At 50.0% G+C, this 22,260-nt stretch overlaps 2 protein-coding genes across 2 annotated transcripts in view; one reads left to right on the forward strand and one right to left on the reverse strand.

Annotated features, from left to right (window-relative positions):
* fktn (fukutin) overlaps nt 1–3,517 on the reverse strand; it is a 4,701-nt gene extending 1,184 nt beyond the window's left edge. Inside the window, exons 1-6 of the mRNA XM_053340127.1 lie at nt 3,262–3,517; nt 2,242–2,298; nt 1,725–1,925; nt 1,460–1,606; nt 593–723; nt 373–505 (exon numbers count right to left, since the gene is read on the reverse strand). Of these exons, the coding sequence (XP_053196102.1) occupies nt 373–505; nt 593–723; nt 1,460–1,606; nt 1,725–1,925; nt 2,242–2,298; nt 3,262–3,363 (771 nt within the window). The 5' untranslated portion in view covers nt 3,364–3,517. The remainder of the gene's footprint in view (nt 1–372; nt 506–592; nt 724–1,459; nt 1,607–1,724; nt 1,926–2,241; nt 2,299–3,261) is intronic.
* A 7,176-nt stretch (nt 3,518–10,693) lies between these two features.
* Nucleotides 10,694–22,260, forward strand: part of apc (APC regulator of WNT signaling pathway) — a 29,940-nt gene continuing 18,373 nt past the window's right edge. The window contains 2 exon segments of the mRNA XM_053340121.1: nt 10,694–10,870; nt 17,163–17,309. Coding sequence (XP_053196096.1) covers nt 17,175–17,309 — 135 coding nt within the window. The 5' untranslated portion in view covers nt 10,694–10,870; nt 17,163–17,174.

The raw sequence follows: 22,260 nt of genomic DNA on the forward strand, positions 1-22,260 counted from the left end.
ACACACAGAGAGAGACACACACACACACATATACACACACACACACACACACACACACACACACACACACACACACACACACACACACACACACACACACAGAGACACAGACAAACACACAGAGAGACACACACACACACACACAGAGAGACACACACACACACACACACACAGAGAGACACACACACACACACACACACACACACACACACACACACACAGAGACAAACACACACACACACACACACACACACACACACACACACACACACACACTTTATTAACTTTTAAAAATACAAAATGCTTCTTTTCTACTTTCACATACACTTCCCTTCCAACCTTCCACAATAAAAGCCCAGTTTTCTGTCAAACCTGCAGGAAGTTGCGGGCGTCACGGTAACGGCATTCCAGGAAGCGGGCGTGTCGCTGCTCGGACAGGAAGCGGGAAACGTTGCGCGGGATTCGGACGTCGAGGCCGTCGAGCACCGTGAGGATCAGCTCCGGCCTGCAGGGGGCGACCAAACAGGAGGGACCGCTTCAAATAAAGCTCACAGTTTAGTTTGAAAGGCTGAAACACTTCCTGGTGTCCGACCTGTTGTAGGCGCCGGCGTGGCGGCCGTAGTCGAGCAGTCTGAACGGAGCGAAGCTGCGGTCCATGTTGGCCCGGAGACGCAGCGGCCCGTGCCACAGGTAGTTCCCACTGCGCTCGTACAGGAACACCACCTGACACAACACAGCACCATCCATCTTTACTCATATAGGCCACTGTAGGTGGTTGCTAGGTGACTGTAGGTGGTTGCTAGGTGACTGTAGGTGGTTGCTCTGTGACTGTAGGTGGTTGCTAGGCGACTGTAGGTGGTTGCTAGGTGACTGTAGGTGGTTGCTCGCTGACTGTAGGTGGTTGCTAGGTGACTGTAGGTGGTTGCTCTGTGACTGTAGGTGGTTGCTAGGCGACTGTCGGTGGTTGCTATAATAATCATATGTAATTATTAGAACAACCAGGAAATACAGGAAGTGTGAAACAGCTTCTATCGACTCTGTTAAAGCTACACGGAGCCTTAATAATAATAATAATGTTTAATAATTAATGTTGTGTATGTATTTCCTGTATTATCCGAATCCTTCAGGTTACCGTGGTTACTGTGTGATGTCATCAGGAGTCTCGGGTACCGAGGTACCGACCGAACGATGTCGGTCCTGCCGAGTTTTGATTCACGTCAAATTAAACGGAGCCACAGAGTTACACGCTGCAACACGACCAGCATCATTACATCATTATAACTCTATAACAGCTCTACAGCTACACAGATGCATTGTGGGAAAACAGTGCTAACAACAGCAACACATAGAATAAACATGGCTGAATGACCCAGGTGGACCCCACTGTGCAGGGGGTTTTATTTTGAAAAATGAGCAGTGATCTGTGTGAGTGTCTGACTTCCTGTCCAGCGAAACACACCTGGATGATGTAACCATGGAGACGGAGCAGCAGGTGCAGCGGGATGTCCTCTCCTGATAGGGTGTCCAGGCTGGCCAATCGCGGGTCCTCTCCTCGCAGCTCCAGGAAGTCAAAACCTTTCTGCTCAGCAGCCAATAGGAAGCCGGGCTGCAAGACAACACGGAGGACGGAAATAAATCATGTTAAATATTAATTAATATTAAATAAATAAATACATAAAGTTAAATAAATAAAGTTAAATATATGAATAATAATAAATAATCACGTCGTATTTCCATTGGTTGGCGTGCAGAGCGAAGGCTGTGATTGGCCGGCCGGAGCACAGGAAGCTGCAGTGTGGTTGGTGGACCTGTCGGTCCCGCTGCAGCAAAGCATCCTGGGAGAGCAGCGTGAGGGCGGGGGGGTCGGCGAGGAACAGCGGGAGCCCGAAACGCTGCGCCAGCCACACGAACCGCTTCACCGTTTGCTGCAAACACACAACGACGTTACCGTGGTAACAGGAAGAGGAGGGGTTATCAAGGGTCAGCCGGAGGGGCGGTTACCGTGGTAACAGTAAGAGGAGGGGTTATCAAGGGTCAGCCGGAGGGACGGTTACCGTGGTAACAGGAAGAGGAGGGGTTATCAAGGGTCAGCCGGAGGGACAGTTACCGTGGCAACAGGAAGAGGAGGGGTTATCAAAGGTCAGACGGAGGGACGGTTACCGTGGTAACAGGAAGAGGAGGGGTTATCAAAGGTCAGACGGAGGGACGGTTACCGTGGTAACAGGAAGAGGAGGGACTCACCCATTGGACGTCGCTGGCGGTCAGGTGACCCGTCCGGCTCAGGATGTGAGGACCACGCTGCAGAGACACCGAACTTTAGTAACCTTTACACACACACACACACACACACAGACACACACACACACACACACACACACACACACACACACACACACACACAGACACAACACACACACACACACACACACACACACACACACACACACACACACAGACACAACACACACACACACACACACACACACACACACACACAGACACAGACACAGACACACACACACACACAGAGACACACACACAGACACACACACACACACAGACACACACACACACACACACACACACACACAACACACACACACACACACACACACACACACACACACAGAGACACACACACACACACAGAGACACACACACACACACACAGACACACACACAGTAACCCTAACGTTCTAACGTTCTAACGTTCAGCATCTAAAACAACTGGATTCCCTGTTAGAGCTCCAACTAACATCTGCACTGTGTTTGAGTGGCTCCCATCAGGCTGCAGGGTTCCACGCTGCAGGGTTCCACGCTGCAAGGTTCCACGCTGCGGGGTTCCACGCTGCGGGGTTCCAGGCTGCAGGGTTCCACGCTGCAGGGTTCCACGCTGCAAGGTTCCACGCTGCGGGGTTCCACGCTGCGGGGTTCCAGGCTGCAGGGTTCCAGGCTGCAGGGTTCCACGCTGCAAGGTTCCACGCTGCGGGGTTCCACGCTGCGGGGTTCCAGGCTGCAGGGTTCCAGGCTGCAGGGTTCCACGCTGCAGGGTTCCACGCTGCAGGGTTCCAGGCTGCAGGGTTGCACGCTGCAGGGTTCCAGGCTCACAGCAGTCTGACTGCAGCACTTTATATGATTTATGTTGTTTGTTCTTTTTTAATGATGCTGCTCAGGAACACACACACACACACACATATATAAGAGCCCCCCCTGTGAGGGGGGGCTCACCTGGCTGTGTGAGAGAGTGGGGGGGGGGCTCACCTGGCTGACGTATTTCCGGTAGGAGAACAGCTGGAACAGCAGGAACAGGAAGCTGATGATGATCAGCAGCAATAACACCGCGGTTCGGTTCACGCGACGCATCCGGTCACTGTGCGCGTGAACTCATGTCGTCACGTGGTCTAACCGGGAGCTGTGTGCGCGAGATCACCGGCAGCAAACCGACAGAAACGGCGGCGGGAAAATCATACAAAACATCGGCGGTGTGAAGAAGAAGAACCGCCGCCATCTTAAACACTTCTTCTTCTTCTGTTGAGTTTAATGACGGCAGCTTACCGCCACCTGCTGGACGGAGACAGCACAGCAACCTATTATTATTATATTATTATTACTACTATTATTATTATCATATATAATATATATATGAATATATATGCTGCTGCTCTTACTTTCTGTCTTGTATTTGTTTTTTTGCTATGAGTCATAAACAGAGCAGATTATGACGCTGCTGGCTCGTGTTCTCTTTATTTCACATTTCAATTTATAAAACTCCTTGGAGGAAACATTTAACTTGCGTATGAAACATTACAAGCCTACAACCCATAAAAGTACACACAAACACTTCTAAGCTCGTAGACTCGTTGAATTCATCACGACAAACAACATTTGCAGTTATTAACAGGACAAAAATAAAACTAATAAACAAAATAAAACTAATAAACAAAATGAAACATATAAAACATATAAAACAGAGAGGCTGACATTTAACAAAAGTGCTTTAAGCGGATTAAAACTAAACAGGATTGTAACTTAAGGAGCTGTTTAACGTAGTCAGGTTATTGGTCTCCAGGTGTCTAACGTAGTCAGGTTATTGGTCTCCAGGTGTCTAACGTAGTCAGGTTATTGGTCTCCAGCAGTCTAACGTAGTCAGGTTATTGGTCTCCAGGTGTCTAACGTAGTCAGGTTATTGGTCTCCAGGTGTCTAACGTAGTCAGGTTATAGGTCTCCAGCTGTCTAACGTAGTCAGGTTACTGGTCTCCAGCCGTCTAACGTAGTCAGGTTATTGGTCTCCAGGTGTCTAACGTAGTCAGGTTATTGGTCTCCAGCTGTCTAACGTAGTCAGGTTATTGGTCTCCAGGTGTCTAACGTAGTCAGGTTATTGGTCTCCAGCTGTCTAACGTAGTCAGGTTATTGGTCTCCAGGTGTCTAACGTAGTCAGGTTACTGGTCTCCAGGTGTCTAACGTAGTCAGGTTATTGGTCTCCAGCAGTCTAACGTAGTCAGGTTATTGGTCTCCAGGTGTCTAACGTAGTCAGGTTATTGGTCTCCAGGTGTCTAACGTAGTCAGGTTATAGGTCTCCAGCTGTCTAACGTAGTCAGGTTATTGGTCTCCAGCTGTCTAACGTAGTCAGGTTATTGGTCTCCAGCCGTCTAACGTAGTCAGGTTATTGGTCTCCAGGTGTCTAACGTAGTCAGGTTATTGGTCTCCAGCTGTCTAACGTAGTCAGGTTACTGGTCTCCAGGTGTCTAACGTAGTCAGGTTATTGGTCTCCAGGTGTCTAACGTAGTCAGGTTATTGGTCTCCAGGTGTCTAACGTAGTCAGGTTACTGGTCTCCAGCAGTCTAACGTAGTCAGGTTATTGGTCTCCAGGTGTCTAACGTAGTCAGGTTATTGGTCTCCAGCTGTCTAACGTAGTCAGGTTATTGGTCTCCAGGTGTCTAACGTAGTCAGGTTATTGGTCTCCAGCTGTCTAACGTAGTCAGGTTATTGGTCTCCAGCCGTCTAACGTAGTCAGGTTAATGGTCTCCAGGTGTCTAACGTAGTCAGGTTATTGGTCTCCAGGTGTCTAACGTAGTCAGGTTATTGGTCTCCAGCTGTCTAACGTAGTCAGGTTATTGGTCTCCAGGTGTCTAACGTAGTCAGGTTATTGGTCTCCAGCTGTCTAACGTAGTCAGGTTATTGGTCTCCAGCCGTCTAACGTAGTCAGGTTATTGGTCTCCAGCTGTCTAACGTAGTCAGGTTAATGGTCTCCAGGTGTCTAACGTAGTCAGGTTACTGGTGTCCAGCCGTCTAACGTAGTCAGGTTATTGGTCTCCAGGTGTCTTACGTAGTCAGGTTATTGGTCTCCAGCTGTCTAAAGTAGTCAGGTTATTGGTCTCCAGGTGTCTTACGTAGTCAGGTTACTGGTCTCCAGGTGTCTAACGTAGTCAGGTTATTGGTCTCCAGGTGTCTAACGTAGTCAGGTTACTGGTCTCCAGGTGTCTAACGTAGTCAGGTTATCGGTCTCCAGGTGTCTAACGTAGTCAGGTTATTGGTCTTCAGCCATCTCACGTAGTCAGGTTACTGGTCTCCAGCCCTCTAACGTAGTCAGGTTACTGGTCTCCAGCCCTCTAACGTAGTCAGGTTACTGGTCTCCAGCCCTCTAACGTAGTCAGGTTATTGGTCTCCAGGTGTCTAACGTAGTCAGGTTATTGGTCTCCAGCCGTCTAACGTAGTCAGGTTACTGGTCTCCAGCCCTCTAACGTAGTCAGGTTATTGGTCTCCAGGTGTCTAACGTAGTCAGGTTATTGGTCTCCAGGTGTCTAACGTAGTCAGGTTATTGGTCTCCAGCTGTCTAACGTAGTCAGGTTATTGGTCTCCAGGTGTCTAACGTAGTCAGGTTACTGGTCTCCAGCCCTCTAACGTAGTCAGGTTATTGGTCTCCAGGTGTCTAACGTAGTCAGGTTATTGGTCTCCAGGTGTCTAACGTAGTCAGGTTATTGGTCTCCAGCTGTCTAACGTAGTCAGGTTATTGGTCTCCAGGTGTCTAACGTAGTCAGGTTATCGGTCTCCAGGTGTCTAACGTAGTCAGGTTATTGGTCTCCAGGTGTCTAACGTAGTCAGGTTATTGGTCTCCAGCTGTCTAACGTAGTCAGGTTACTGGTCTCCAGGTGTCTAACGTAGTCAGGTTATTGGTCTCCAGCAGTCTAACGTAGTCAGGTTATTGGTCTCCAGCTGTCTAACGTAGTCAGGTTACTGGTCTCCAGGTGTCTAACGTAGTCAGGTTATTGGTCTCCAGGTGTCTAACGTAGTCAGGTTATTGGTCTCCAGCTGTCTAACGTAGTCAGGTTACTGGTCTCCAGGTGTCTAACGTAGTCAGGTTATTGGTCTCCAGGTGTCTAACGTAGTCAGGTTACTGGTCTCCAGCCGTCTAACGTAGTCAGGTTATTGGTCTCCAGGTGTCTAACGTAGTCAGGTTATTGGTCTCCAGGTGTCTAACGTAGTCAGGTTATTGGTCTCCAGCTGTCTAACGTAGTCAGGTTATTGGTCTCCAGCTGTCTAGCGTAGTCAGGTTATTGGTCTCCAGCAGTCTAACGTAGTCAGGTTATTGGTCTCCAGCTGTCTAACGTAGTCAGGTTACTGGTCTCCAGGTGTCTAACGTAGTCAGGTTATTGGTCTCCAGGTGTCTAACGTAGTCAGGTTATTGGTCTCCAGGTGTCTAACGTAGTCAGGTTATTGGTCTCCAGCTGTCTAACGTAGTCAGGTTATTGGTCTCCAGCTGTCTAGCGTAGTCAGGTTATTGGTCTCCAGCAGTCTAACGTAGTCAGGTTATTGGTCTCCAGCTGTCTAACGTAGTCAGGTTATTGGTCTCCAGGTGTCTAACGTAGTCAGGTTATTGGTCTCCAGCTGTCTAACGTAGTCAGGTTATTGGTCTCCAGGTGTCTAACGTAGTCAGGTTACTGGTCTCCAGCCCTCTAACGTAGTCAGGTTATTGGTCTCCAGGTGTCTAACGTAGTCAGGTTATTGGTCTCCAGGTGTCTAACGTAGTCAGGTTATTGGTCTCCAGCTGTCTAACGTAGTCAGGTTATTGGTCTCCAGGTGTCTAACGTAGTCAGGTTATCGGTCTCCAGGTGTCTAACGTAGTCAGGTTATTGGTCTCCAGGTGTCTAACGTAGTCAGGTTATTGGTCTCCAGCTGTCTAACGTAGTCAGGTTACTGGTCTCCAGGTGTCTAACGTAGTCAGGTTATTGGTCTCCAGCAGTCTAACGTAGTCAGGTTATTGGTCTCCAGCTGTCTAACGTAGTCAGGTTACTGGTCTCCAGGTGTCTAACGTAGTCAGGTTATTGGTCTCCAGGTGTCTAACGTAGTCAGGTTATTGGTCTCCAGCTGTCTAACGTAGTCAGGTTACTGGTCTCCAGGTGTCTAACGTAGTCAGGTTATTGGTCTCCAGGTGTCTAACGTAGTCAGGTTATTGGTCTCCAGGTGTCTAACGTAGTCAGGTTATTGGTCTCCAGCTGTCTAACGTAGTCAGGTTACTGGTCTCCAGCCGTCTAACGTAGTCAGGTTATTGGTCTCCAGCTGTCTAACGTAGTCAGGTTACTGGTCTCCAGCCGTCTAACGTAGTCAGGTTATTGGTCTCCAGGTGTCTAACGTAGTCAGGTTATTGGTCTCCAGGTGTCTAACGTAGTCAGGTTATTGGTCTCCAGGTGTCTAACGTAGTCAGGTTATTGGTCTCCAGCTGTCTAACGTAGTCAGGTTATTGGTCTCCAGCTGTCTAGCGTAGTCAGGTTATTGGTCTCCAGCAGTCTAACGTAGTCAGGTTATTGGTCTCCAGCTGTCTAACGTAGTCAGGTTACTGGTCTCCAGGTGTCTAACGTAGTCAGGTTATTGGTCTCCAGGTGTCTAACGTAGTCAGGTTATTGGTCTCCAGGTGTCTAACGTAGTCAGGTTATTGGTCTCCAGCTGTCTAACGTAGTCAGGTTATTGGTCTCCAGCTGTCTAGCGTAGTCAGGTTATTGGTCTCCAGCAGTCTAACGTAGTCAGGTTATTGGTCTCCAGCTGTCTAACGTAGTCAGGTTATTGGTCTCCAGGTGTCTAACGTAGTCAGGTTATTGGTCTCCAGGTGTCTAACGTAGTCAGGTTATCGGTCTCCAGGTGTCTAACGTAGTCAGGTTATTGGTCTCCAGCTGTCTAACGTAGTCAGGTTACTGGTCTCCAGGTGTCTAACGTAGTCAGGTTATTGGTCTCCAGGTGTCTAACGTAGTCAGGTTACTGGTCTCCAGGTGTCTAACGTAGTCAGGTTATTGGTCTCCAGGTGTCTAACGTAGTCAGGTTACTGGTCTCCAGGTGTCTAACGTAGTCAGGTTATTGGTCTCCAGGTGTCTAACGTAGTCAGGTTACTGGTCTCCAGCCGTCTAACGTAGTCAGGTTATTGGTCTCCAGGTGTCTAACGTAGTCAGGTTATTGGTCTCCAGGTGTCTAACGTAGTCAGGTTATTGGTCTCCAGCTGTCTAACGTAGTCAGGTTATTGGTCTCCAGGTGTCTTACGTAGTCAGGTTATTGGTCTCCAGCCGTCTAACGTAGTCAGGTTATTGGTCTCCAGCCGTCTAACGTAGTCAGGTTACTGGTCTCCAGCCGTCTAACGTAGTCAGGTTACTGGTCTCCAGCCGTCTAACGTAGTCAGGTTATTGGTCTCCAGGTGTCTAACGTAGTCAGGTTATTGGTCTCTAGGTGTCTAACGTAGTCAGGTTATTGGTCTCCAGCTGTTTAACGTAGTCAGGTTATTGGTCTCCAGGTGTCTAACGTAGTCAGGTTATTGGTCTCCAGCTGTCTAACGTAGTCAGGTTATTGGTCTCCAGGTGTCTTACGTAGTCAGGTTACTGGTCTCCAGGTGTCTAACGTAGTCAGGTTACTGGTCTCCAGGTGTCTAACGTAGTCAGGTTACTGGTCTCCAGGTGTCTAACGTAGTCAGGTTACTGGTCTCCAGGTGTCTAACGTAGTCAGACGGAACCCTGCAGCGTGGAACCCTGCAGCCTGGAACCCTGCAGCCTGGAACCCTGCTGCCTGGAACCCTGCAGCGTGGAACCCCGCAGCGTGGAACCCCGCAGTGTGGAACCCTGCAGCCTGGAGCCCTGCAGCGTGGAACCCCGCAGCCTGGAACCCTGCAGCATGGAACCCTGCAGCCTGGAACCCTGCAGCCTGGAACCCTGCAGCATGGAACCCTGCAGCCTGGAACCCTGCTGCCTGGAACCCTGCAGCGTGGAACCCCGCAGCGTGGAACCCCGCAGTGTGGAACCCTGCAGCCTGGAGCCCTGCAGCGTGGAACCCCGCAGCCTGGAACCCTGCAGCATGGAACCCTGCAGCCTGGAACCCTGCAGCCTGGAACCCTGCAGCATGGAACCCTGCAGCCTGGAACCTTGCAGCCTGGAACCCTGCAGCCTGGAACCCTGCAGCGTGGAACCCTGCAGCCTGGAACCTTGCAGCCTGGAACCCTGCAGCGTGGAACCCTGCAGCGTGGAACCCTGCAGCGTGGAACCTTGCAGCGTGGAACCCTGCAGCCTGGAACCCTGCAGCGTGGAACCTTGCAGCCTGGAACCTTGCAGCCTGGAACCCTGCAGCGTGGAACCCTGCTGCCTGGAACCCTGCAGCGTGGAACCCCGCAGCGTGGAACCCCGCAGTGTGGAACCCCGCAGTGTGGAACCCTGCAGCCTGGAGCCCTGCAGCGTGGAACCCCGCAGCGTGGAACCCTGACCCTGGAACCCTGCAGCGTGGAACCCTGCAGCGTGGAACCCTGCAGCCTGGAACCCTGCAGCCTGGAACCCCGCAGCGTGGAACCCCGCAGCGTGGAACCCCGCAGCCTGGAACCCCGCAGCGTGGAACCCTGCAGCGTGGAACCCTGCAGCGTGGAACCCCGCAGCGTGGAACCCTGCAGCGTGGAACCCTGCAGCCTGGAACCCTGCAGCGTGGAACCCCGCAGCGTGGAACCCCGCAGCGTGGAACCCTGCAGCCTGGAACCCCGCAGCGTGGAACCCTGCAGCCTGATGGGAGCCACTCAAACACAGTGCAGATGTTAGTTGGAGCTCTAACAGGGAATCCAGTTGTTTTAGATGCTGAACGTTAGAACGTTAGAACGTTAGAACGCTAGAACCATGAAGGAGTAACTTCACACACACAACCAGCCGTCTAACGTAGTCAGACACGTAGACACACTTACACACACACACACACACACACACACACACACACATATACACACACACAGAGACACACACACATATATACACACACTTACACACACACAGAGACACACACACATATATACACACACTTACACACACACAGAGACACACACACATATATACACACACACATAGACACTTACACACACACACAGACACACACACATACACACATTGACACACACACAGACACACACACACACACACACACATAGACACACACACACGCACTTACACACACACACACACACACACATATACACACAGACACACACACACACACACACACATATACACACACACACACACACATATACACACATATACACATATACACACACACATATACACACACACATATACACACAGACACACACACACACACACACATATACACACACACACACACAGACACAGACACACACATACACATACACACACATACATAAGACACACAGACAAGATGGCGGCCGGCTGCAGCTCCACAACACAGAGGCCGAGTTAGTTGAACTTCTCTCGGACTTTGTTGAACTCTTTTCCCGCTCTGACCGGAGACATGAGAGGGTCCCGCCGGTACCGGCTGGTGTAACGGCTGAGTGTTCCCGGTGGTGTTCCCGTGAAGCCTCCGGTTGAAGAGGACTTTCTACCGGGAGGTAAGAATTAGCCTAGCTGCATGCTAACCGTTTGTTGTGGTCGGGCTGTCGGGGTTCGGACGGTTCGGGGTGAACCGGGGACGGTGGGCAGGATTACCGGGACCGGACAACGGCAGCGTGTGTTTAATAACCGGAGACAGAAGTTCAGTTAGTGTGTGCAACGGTAAAATAACGGAAAAGTACCGTTAGCAGGATAAGCTAGCTCACAGAGCTAATGTTATTGTTACTGTACAAAGTAGTAGTACTACAGCAGTATTACGACTGCTAATAGTACTACTTATACTACTACTGCTGTAGTACTACTTATAATACTACTGCTGTAGTACTACTTATAATACTACTGCTGCAGTACTGCTGTAGTACTACTACTGATGTAGTACTACTTATACTACTATTGCTGTAGTACTACTTATACTACTACTACTTAAGTACTACTGCTGCAGTACTACTTATACTACTACTACTGTAGTACTACTTATAATAGTACTGCTGTAGTACTACTACTGATGTAGTACTACTTATACTACTATTGCTGCAGTACTACTTATACTACTACTGCTGTAGTACTACTTATACTACTACTACTTAAGTACTACTGCTGCAGTACTACTTATACTACTACTACTACTTAAGTACTACTACTGCAGTACTACTTATACTACTACTGCTGTAGTACTACTTATAATACTACTGCTGCAGTACTGCTGTAGTACTACTACTGATGTAGTACTACTTATACTACTATTGCTGTAGTACTACTTATACTACTACTACTTAAGTACTACTGCTGCAGTACTACTTATACTACTACTACTGTAGTACTACTTATAATAGTACTGCTGTAGTACTACTACTGATGTAGTACTACTTATACTACTATTGCTGCAGTACTACTTATACTACTACTGCTGTAGTACTACTTATACTACTACTACTTAAGTACTACTGCTGCAGTACTACTTATACTACTACTACTACTTAAGTACTACTACTGCAGTACTACTTATACTACTACTACTTAAGTACTACTGCCGCAGTACTACTTATACTACTACTACTACTTAAGTACTACTACTGCAGTACTACTTATACTACTACTACTTAAGTACTACTGCTGCAGTACTACTTATACTACTACTACTTAAGTACTACTGCTGCAGTACTACTTATACTACTACTACTTAAGTACTACTACTGCAGTACTACTCATACTACTACTACTTAAGTACTACTACTGCAGTACTACTTATACTACTACTACTACTTATACTACTACTGCTGCAGTACTACTTATACTACTACTACTACTTATACTACTACTACTGCAGTATTACTTATACTACTACTACTGCAGTACTACTCATACTACTGCAGGGTCCCACCAGTACCACTGAGAGTACCACTGCTGGTACTTGTAGTACTGGTTCTACCGCTCAGGTGTCCCCGCCCTCGTTGAGGAGGTTCTATGAAGTCATGGAAAAGGTTCTTCCGGGTACCGAGCCGAGTAGTGCTAGAACTGGACAGTGGAAAACCCAAGACTGTCTCAGAGTCTACTACTGATACTGCAGTACTACAGTCTCTGACAGTCTCAATCAGTCTCAGACAGTCTCAGACAGTCTCTGACAGTCTCTGACAGTCTCTGACAGTCTCAGTCAGTCTCTGACAGTCTCTGACAGTCTCTGACAGTCAGTCTCAGTCTCTGACAGTCTCTGACAGTCTCTGACAGTCTGTCTCAGTCAGTCTCAGTCAGTCTCAGACAGTCTCAGTCAGTCAGTCTCAGTCAGTCTCTGACAGTCTCAGTCAGTCTCTGACAGTCTCAGTCAGTCTCAGACAGTCTCAGTCAGTCAGTCTCAGACAGTCTCAGTCAGTCTCAGACAGTCTCAGTCAGTCTCAGTCAGTCTCAGACAGTCTCAGTCAGTCTCAGTCAGTCTCAGACAGTCTCAGTCAGTCTCAGACAGTCTGTCAGTCTCAGACAGTCTCAGTCAGTCTCAGACAGTCTCAGTCAGTCTCAGACAGTCTCTGACAGTCTCAGTCAGTCTCAGACAGTCTCAGTCAGTCTCTGACAGTCTCAGACAGTCTCAGTCAGTCTCTGACAGTCTCTGACAGTCTCAGATAGTCTCAGTCAGTCTCAGACAGTCTCAGTCAGTCTCAGACAGTCTCAGTCAGTCTCAGACAGTCTCAGTCAGTCTCAGACAGTCTCTGACAGTCTCAGTCAGTCTCAGTCAGTCTCAGACAGTCTCAGTCAGTCTCAGACAGTCTCAGTCAGTCTCAGACAGTCTCAGTCAGTCTCAGACAGTCTCAGACAGTCTCTGACAGTCTCAGTCAGTCTCAGACAGTCTCTGACAGTCTCAGATAGTCTCAGTCAGTCTCTGACAGTCTCAGACAGTCTCAGTCAGTCTCTGACAGTCTCTGATAGTCTCAGACAGTCTCAGACAGTCTCAGACAGTCTCAGTCAGTCTCTGACAGTCTCAGTCAGTCTCAGATAGTCTCAGATAGTCTCTGACAGTCTCTGACAGTCTCTGATAGTCTCAGACAGTCTCTGACAGTCTCAGTCAGTCTCTGATAGTCTCAGTCAGTCTCTGACAGTCTCAGTCAGTCTCAGACAGTCTCTGATAGTCTCAGTCAGTCTAGGTATTTTCTACTAGCACTACTCGGCTCCATGACTTCATCTTTTTCCTCAACAGCAGCTCTGGTTGGATCCTCTCGCCGCCACACAGAACGCTGAAGGACAGTGAAGTAAAACTGCTACTGGAGGATTGAACCAGAGGAATAATCAGCACCATTAATAATTCTATAATGCTGACAGTTTAATGAGTAATAATAACAGTTCATGGAGGCTCATCCCAAACCTTCATAATCAGGATGCAGTTCAATAAATAACATTTCTCATCTTCTGATGTTAGACCAATAAATAAAATAATCACGGATCAATAAACAGATAAACCTGAGCTGTACAAGCACTGATCAGACTGTGTGTGTGTGTGTTACTGTGTGTGTGTGTGTGTGTTACTGTGTGTGTGTGTGTGTGTGTGTGTGTGTGTGTGTGTGTGTTACTGTGTGTGTGTGTATGTGTGTGTGTTACTGTGTGTGTGTGTATGTGTGTTACTGTGTGTGTGTGTATGTGTGTTACTGTGTGTGAGTGTATGTGTGTATGTTACTGTGTGTGAGTGTATGTGTGTTACTGTGTGTGAGTGTATGTGTGTTACTGTGTGTGTGTGTATGTGTGTTACTGTGTGTGAGTGTATGTGTGTATGTTACTGTGTGTGAGTGTATGTGTGTTACTGTGTGTGTGTGTATGTGTGTTACTGTGTGTGAGTGTATGTGTGTATGTTACTGTGTGTGTGTGTATGTGTGTTACTGTGTGTGAGTGTGTGTTACTGTGTGTGTGTGTGTTACTGTGTGTGTGTTACTGTGTGTGAGTGTATGTGTGTTACTGTGTGTATGTATGTGTGTTACTGTGTGTGTGTGTATGTGTGTTACTGTGTGTGTGTGTGTGTGTGTCTGTGTGTTACTGTGTGTGTGTGTGTGTGTGTGTGTGTGTGTGTGTATGTGTGTTACTGTGTGTGTGTGTGTGTGTGTGTGTTACTGTGTGTGAGTGTATGTGTGTTACTGTGTGTTACTGTGTGTGTATGTGTGTGTGTGTATGTGTGTTACTGTGTGTGTATGTGTGTTACTGTGTGTGTGTGTGTGTGTGTGTGTTACTGTGTGTGAGTGTATGTGTGTTACTGTGTGTGTGTGTGTGTGTGTGTGTGTGTGTGTGTGTGTGTGTGTGTGTGTGAGTGTGAGCATCAGTAACCCGGTCAGTCTGCCTGCAGCAGCAGCAGCAAAGCATGCTGGGAGCAGGGTAGGGGCCCCCTCCCCCCTCCTCTCTCTCTCTCTCTCTGTGTATCTGGCTGGTGATTGGCTGCTGGCCGGCCCAGCTGACTGCTGTGTGTCAGACAGTGTGAGCGAGGAGGAGCGAGGAGGAGAGAGGAGAGAGGAGAGAGGAGAGAGGAGGAGGTGATGGAGGCAGCGATGGGGTGAGCTGCCATTTTCTCTGCAGGTTTATCCTGATGTCTCTTTATTCTTTATTTCCTTTATTTCTGTATATGGATTATTTCTGCTGTGTCTGCTGTTGTCAGGACGACCCCCCCCCCTCCCCCCCGGAGGGCTGGGATGCGGGGGGGAGGGGGGGGGGTCGTTTTTCCTCTGTCATTGTCTGTTGTTCTCTGCTGCTTTTCTTCTTCGCTGGATTAAATTTAGACGAAGAGAACGAGAAAATAAGGGGGGGGGGGGGCACCGAGGGTTGGGGGGGGGGGCAGCGATGTTGAGGGGGGGCGGGGGACTGAGGGTGGGTGGGAGCACTGAGGGTGGGGGGGACGCAGTGATGGAGATGGAGAGGGAGAGAAAATGGCCGACCGTTGATGGAGGATGGATGAAGGAGACGGAGGAAAGAGAGAAGAAGAAATCTGATCACTGATCAATAACTAAACATGTTCTCCTGGGTTCTAAACATGTTCTACTGGGTTCACAACATGTAGTACTGTGTTCTAAACATGTTCTACTGGGTTCTAAACATGTTCTACTGGGTTCTAAACATGTTCTCCTGGGTTCTAAACATGTTCTACTGGGTTCTAAACATGCAGTACTGTGTTCTAAACATGTACTACTGGGTTCTAAACATGTTCTACTGGGTTCTAAACATGTTCTACTGGGTTCTCAACATGTTCTACTGGGTTCTAAACATGCAGTACTGTGTTCTAAACATGTACTACTGGGTTCTAAACATGTAGTACTGTGTTCTCAACATGTAGTAACATGCAGTACTGTGTTCTAAACATGCAGTACTGTGTTCTCAACATGCAGTACTGTGTTCTAAACATGCAGTACTGTGTTCTAAACATGCAGTACTGTGTTCTAAACATGCAGTACTGGGTTCTAAACATGTAGTAACATGCAGTACTGTGTTCTAAACATGCAGTACTGTGTTCTAAACATGTAGTAACATGCAGTACTGTGTTCTCAACATGCAGTACTGTGTTCTAAACATGTAGTACTGTGTTCTAAACATGCAGTACTGTGTTCTAAACATGCAGTACTGTGTTCTAAACATGTTCTACTGGGTTCTAAACATGTACTACTGGGTTCTAAACATGTAGTACTGTGTTCTAAACATGTAGTAACATGCAGTACTGTGTTCTAAACATGCAGTACTGTGTTCTAAACATGTAGTAACATGCAGTACTGTGTTCTAAACATGTAGTACTGTGTTCTAAACATGTAGTAACATGCAGTACTGTGTTCTAAACATGCAGTACTGTGTTCTAAACATGTAGTAACATGCAGTACTGTGTTCTCAACATGTAGTAACATGCAGTACTGTGTTCTAAACATGCAGTACTGTGTTCTCAACATGCAGTACTGTGTTCTAAACATGTAGTAACATGCAGTACTGTGTTCTCAACATGCAGTACTGTGTTCTAAACATGTAGTACTGTGTTCTAAACATGCAGTACTGTGTTCTAAACATGTAGTAACATGCAGTACTGTGTTCTCAACATGTAGTAACATGTAGTACTCTGTTCTAAACATGTAGTATTCTGTTCTCAACATGTAGTACTGTGTTCTAAACATGTAGTACTGTGTTCTAAACATGTAGTACTGTGTTCTAAACATGTAGTACTGGGTTCTAATGTAGTACTGTGTTCTCAACATGCAGTACTGGGTTCTAAACATGTAGTACTGTGTTCTAAACATGCAGTACTGTGTTCTCAACATGTACTACTGGGTTCTAAACATGTAGTACTGTGTTCTAAACATGTAGTACTGTGTTCTAAACATGTAGTACTGGGTTCTAATGTAGTACTGTGTTCTCAACATGCAGTACTGGGTTCTAAACATGTATTACTGTGTTCTAAACATGCAGTACTGTGTTCTCAACATGTACTACTGGGTTCTAAACATGTAGTACTGTGTTCTAAACATGTAGTACTGTGTTCTAAACATGTAGTACTGTGTTCTAAACATGTACTACTGTGTTCTAAACATGCAGTACTGTGTTCTAAACATGTAGTAACATGCAGTACTGTGTTCTCAACATGTAGTACTGTGTTCTAATGTAGTACTATAGTAGTAGTGTGGGTCGGTTGCAGTAATATAATATACAGTAAATACTTTATAATACAGAGTGTATCTCAGCCCCCCCCCCCGCACCCCTGCAGAGTGTATCTTACAGTAAGCCCCCCCCCCCCCCGTACCCCTGCAGAGTGTATCTTACAGTAACACCCCCCCCCCCCCCCCCTGTACCCTGCAGGTCAGCTCCAGGATGGCAGCAGCGTCCTACGACCAGCTGCTGAGGCAGGTGGAGGTTTTAAAGATGGAGAACTCAAACCTGCGACAGGAACTACAAGACAACTCTAATCACCTGACCAAGCTGGAGACGGAGGCCTCCAACATGAAGGTACTACTACTGCCGAGTACTGCATACTGTACTACTGAGTACTGCATACTGTAGTACTCAGTACTACTGAGTACTATATACTGTACTACTGAGTACTACTGAGTACTACTGAGTACTACTGAGTACTACTGAGTACTACTGAGTACTGCATACTGTACTACTGAGTACTGCATACTGTAGTACTCAGTACTACTGAGTACTATATACTGTACTACTGAGTACTACTGAGTACTACTGAGTACTACTGAGTACTGCTGAGTACTACATACTGTAGTACTGAGTACTGCTGAGTACTATATACTGTACTACTGAGTACTACTCAGTACTATATACTGTTACCGTTACCGTCCTCGTCCTCTGACCCTGGTCGGGTCTCGGGGGGGCAGCAGCCTAAGCAGGAAGCCCAGACTTCCCTCTCCCCAGCCACTTCGTCCAGCTCTTCCCGGGGGATCCCGAGGCGTTCCCAGGCCAGCCGAGAGACATAGTCTCTCCAGCGTGTCCTGGGTCTACTACCGGTGGGACGGGCCCTGAACACCTCACCAGGGATCTTGTTCTTTGGGTCACGACCCAAAGCTCATGACCAGAGGTGAGGGTAGGAACCCAAAGCTCATGACCAGAGGTGAGGGTAGGAACCCAAAGCTCATGACCAGAGGTGAGGGTAGGAACCCAAAGCTCATGACCAGAGGTGAGGGTAGGAACCCAAAGCTCATGACCAGAGGTGAGGGTAGGAACCCAAAGCTCATGACCAGAGGTGAGGGTAGGAACCCAAAGCTCATGACCAGAGGTGAGGGTAGGAACCCAAAGCTCATGACCAGAGGTGAGGGTAGGAACCCAAAGCTCATGACCAGAGGTGAGGGTAGGAACCCAAAGCTCATGACCAGAGGTGAGGGTAGGAACCCAAAGCTCATGACCAGAGGTGAGGGTAGGAACCTTTCGGCTCAGCTCTCTCTTCACCACGACGGATCTGTGCAGAGTCCGCATTACTGCAGACGCCGCACCGATCCGCCTGTCGGTCTCACGCTCCATCCTTCCCTCACTGTGAACAAGACCCCGAGGTACTTGAACTCCTCCACTTGGGGCAGGATCTCATCCCCGACCCGGAGAGTGCACTCCACCCTTTTCCGGTTGAGGACCATGGACTCGGATTTGGAGGTGCTGATTCTCATCCCGGCCGTTTCGCACTCGGCTGTGAACCGATCCAGTGAGAGTTGGAGGTCATGGTCTGATGAAGCCAACAGGACCACATCATCTGCAAAAAGCAGTGACCCAATCCTGAGGTCACCAAACCGGATCCCCTCCACACCCTGGCTGCTCCTAGACATCCTGTCCATAAAGATTATGAACAGGATCGGTGACAAAGGGCAGCCCTGGCGGAGTCCAACCCTCACTGGAAACAAGTCCGACTTATTACCGGCAATGTGGACCAAGCTCTGACACCGGTCATACAGGGAACGGACGGCCCTTATCAGGGGGTCCGATACCCCGTATTCCCGGAGAACCCCCCACAGGACTCCCCGAGGGACACGGTCGAATGCCTTCTCCAAGTCCACAAAACACATGTGGACTGGTTGGGCCCCATGCACCCTCAAGGATCCTGCAGAGGGTGTAGAGCTGGTCCACAGTTCCACGGCCCGGACGAAAACCACACTGCTCCTCCTGAATCCGAGGTTCGACTATCCGACGGACCCTCCTCTCCAGCACCCCCGAATAGACCTTACCAGGGAGGCTGAGGAGTGTGATTCCCCTGTAGTTGGAACACACCCTCCGGTCCCCCTTCTTAAAAAGAGGGACCACCACCCCAGTCTGCCAATCCTGAGGCACTGCCCCCGATGTCCACGCGGTGCTGCAGAGTCGTGTCAACCATGACAGCCCCACAACATCCAGGGCCTTGAGGAACTCGGGCCGGATCTCATCCACCCCCGGGGCCCTGCCACCGAGGAGCTTTTTAACCACCTTGGTGACCTCAGCCCCAGAGATAGGAGAGCCCACACCCGGGTCCCCCGGCCCTGCTTCCTTACTGGAAGGCGTGTCGGTGGGATTGAGGAGGTCTTCGAAGTATTCCTTCCACCGATCCACAACGTCCTGAGTCGAGGTCAGCAGCGCACCATCCCCCCCCCCCCCGGGTGCACTGCTTACCCTCCTGAGACGCTGGATGGTGGTCCAGAACCTCTTCGAAGCCGTCCGGAAGTCGTTTTCCATGACCTCACCGAACTCCTCCCATGTCCGGGTTTTTGCCTCAGCGACCGCCCTAGCTGCGCTCCGCTTGGTCTGCTGGTACCTGTCTGCTGCCTCCGGAGTCCCACAGGCCAAAAAGGACCTATAGGACTCCTTCTTCAGCTTGACGGCATCCCTCACCGCCGGTGTCCACCAGCGGGTTCGGGGATTGCCGCCCCGACAGGCACCGACCACCTTGCAGCCACAGCTCCGGTCGGCCGCCTTAACAATGGAGGCACGGAACATGGCCCACTCGGACTCAATGTCCCCCGCCTCCCCCGGTACGTGGTCGAAGCTCTCCCGGAGGTGTGAGTTGAAACTCTCTCTGACAGGAGACTCTGCCAGACGTTCCCAGCAGACCCTCACAATACGTTTGGGTCTGCCAGGTCTGACCGGCACCCCCCCCCACCATCGGAGCCAACTCACCACCAGGTGGTGATCAGTTGACAGCTCCGCCCCTCTCTTCACCCGAGTGTCCAAGACATGCGGCCGCAAGTCCTACGACACGACTACAAAGTCAATCATCAAACTGCGGCCTAGGGTGTCCTGGTGCCAAGTGCACATATGGACCCCCCCCCCCCTTATGCTTGAACATGGTGTTCGTTATGGACAATCCGTAACGAGCACAGAAGTCCAATAACAGAACACCTCTCGGGTTCAGATCGGGGGGGCCGTTCCTCCCAATCACACCCCTCCAGGTCTCACTGTCGCTACCAACGTGGGCGTTGAAGTCCCCCAGCAGAACGAGGGAATCCCCAGAGGGAGACTCTCCAGCCCCCCCTCCAAGGAGTCCAAGAAGGGTGGATACTCTGAGCTGCTGTTTGGACCATAGGCACAAACAACAGTCAGGATCCGCCCCCCCACCCGAAGGCGGAGGGAGGCCACCCTCTCGTCTACCGGGGTAAACTCCAACATACAGGCACCAAGCCGGGGGGCAATAAGTATTGCCACCCCTGCCCGGCGCCTCTCACCAGTGGCAACTCCAGAGTGGAGGAGAGTCCAACCCCTCTGGAGGAGACTGGTTCCAGAGCCCTTGCTGTGCGTCAAGGTGAGGCCGACTATATCTAGCCGGAACTTCTCAACCTCACGCACCAGCTCAGGCTCCTTCCCCACCAGAGAAGTGACGTTCCACGTCCCTAGAGCTAGCTTCTGCAGCCGAGGATCAGACCACCAAGGTCCCCGCCTTCGGCTGCCGCCCAGCTCACTACGCACCCGACCCCTTTGGCCTCTCTCACTGGTGGTGGGTCTGTGGGAGAGGGGTCCCATGTCCCTTCTTCGGGCTGTGCCCGGCCGGGCCCCATGGGTGAAGGCCCGGCCACCAAGCGCTCGCCTCCGAGCCCCACCCCCAGGCCTGGCTCCGGGGGGGGCCCCCGGTGACCCGCGTCCGGGAAAGGGACATGAAAAACCAATTATGTTGCTCGTCATTGGGGTCTTCTGAGCTACCTTTTGTCTGGCCCCTCCCCCGGACCTGTTTGCCATGGGAGACCCTACCAAGGGGCATAAAGCCCCCGACAACTGAGCTCCTGGGGTCATTGGGACACGCAAACCCCTCCACCACGGTAAGGTAGTAGCTCAGGGAGGGGGGGACCACCACCCCAGTCTGCCAATCCAGATGCACTGCCCCCGATGTCCACGCGATGCTGCAGAGTCGTGTCAACCATGACAGCCCCACAACATCCAGGGCCTTGAGGAACTTGGGGCGGATCTCATCCACCCCCCGGGGCCCTCCCACCGAGGAGCTTTTAGACCTCCACCCCAGAGATAGGAGAGCCCACACCCAAGTCCCCCGGCCCTGCTTCCTTACTGGAAGGCGTGTTGGTAGGATTGAGGAGGTCTTCGAAGTATTCCTTCCACCGATCCACAACGTCCCGAGTCGAGGTCAGCAACCCCCCCCCCCCCCCCCCCCCCCACCGTACACATACCCCTTTTCCACCGAGCTGGAGCCGGTGCTGGTTCGGAGCTAGAGCCGGTGCTCAGTTGGTGCTAATCCAAGCACCTCTTACGAACCTGTTGCTTTACGTCACCTTATAACGTAGCCAGCGCGCCTTTGAAGCTCTTCCATGATTCATCAGTGAGAGGCAGCAACATGCCGCACGGCATCTAGCCTGCTGGAAACCAAGAAGAAGAAGAAAAAGAAAAAGAAGAAGAAGACGACGACAAATCTGGCAAAAGAAAGAATAAAAATAGTACTTTTAATGTCAACAGTGTTGATGGGGCACTGCTTCCCCCTCCTGAGACGCCGGATGGTGGTCCAGAATCTCTTCTAAGCCGTCTGGAAGTCGTTCTCCATGGCCTCACCGAACTCCTCCCATGTCCGGGTTGTTACCTCAGTGACCGCCCTAGCTGCACTCCGCTTGGTCTGCCGGTACCTGTCTGCTGCCTCCGGAGTCCCACAGGCCAATAAGGTCCTATAGGACTCCTTCTGCAGCTTGACGGCATCCCTCACCGCCGGTGTCCACCAGCGGGTTCGGGGATTGCCGCCCCGACACGCACCGACCACCTTACGACCACAGCTCCGGTCGGCCGCCTTAACAAATACTGTACTACTGAGTTCTCTCTCTCTCTCTATGTCTCTCTCTCTCTCTGTCTCTCTCTCTCTCTCTGTCTCTCTCTCTCTCTGTCTCTCTGTCTCTCTCTCTCTCTGTCTCTCTCTCTCTCTCTCTCTCTCTCTCTGTCTCTCTGTGTCTCTGTCGCTCTCTCTCTCTCTCTCTCTCTCTCTCTCTATGTCTCTCTGTCT

The sequence above is a fragment of the Scomber japonicus genome, chromosome 19 (genome assembly GCF_027409825.1).
Source record: "Scomber japonicus isolate fScoJap1 chromosome 19, fScoJap1.pri, whole genome shotgun sequence".
NCBI classification, from domain to species: Eukaryota; Metazoa; Chordata; class Actinopteri; order Scombriformes; family Scombridae; genus Scomber; species Scomber japonicus.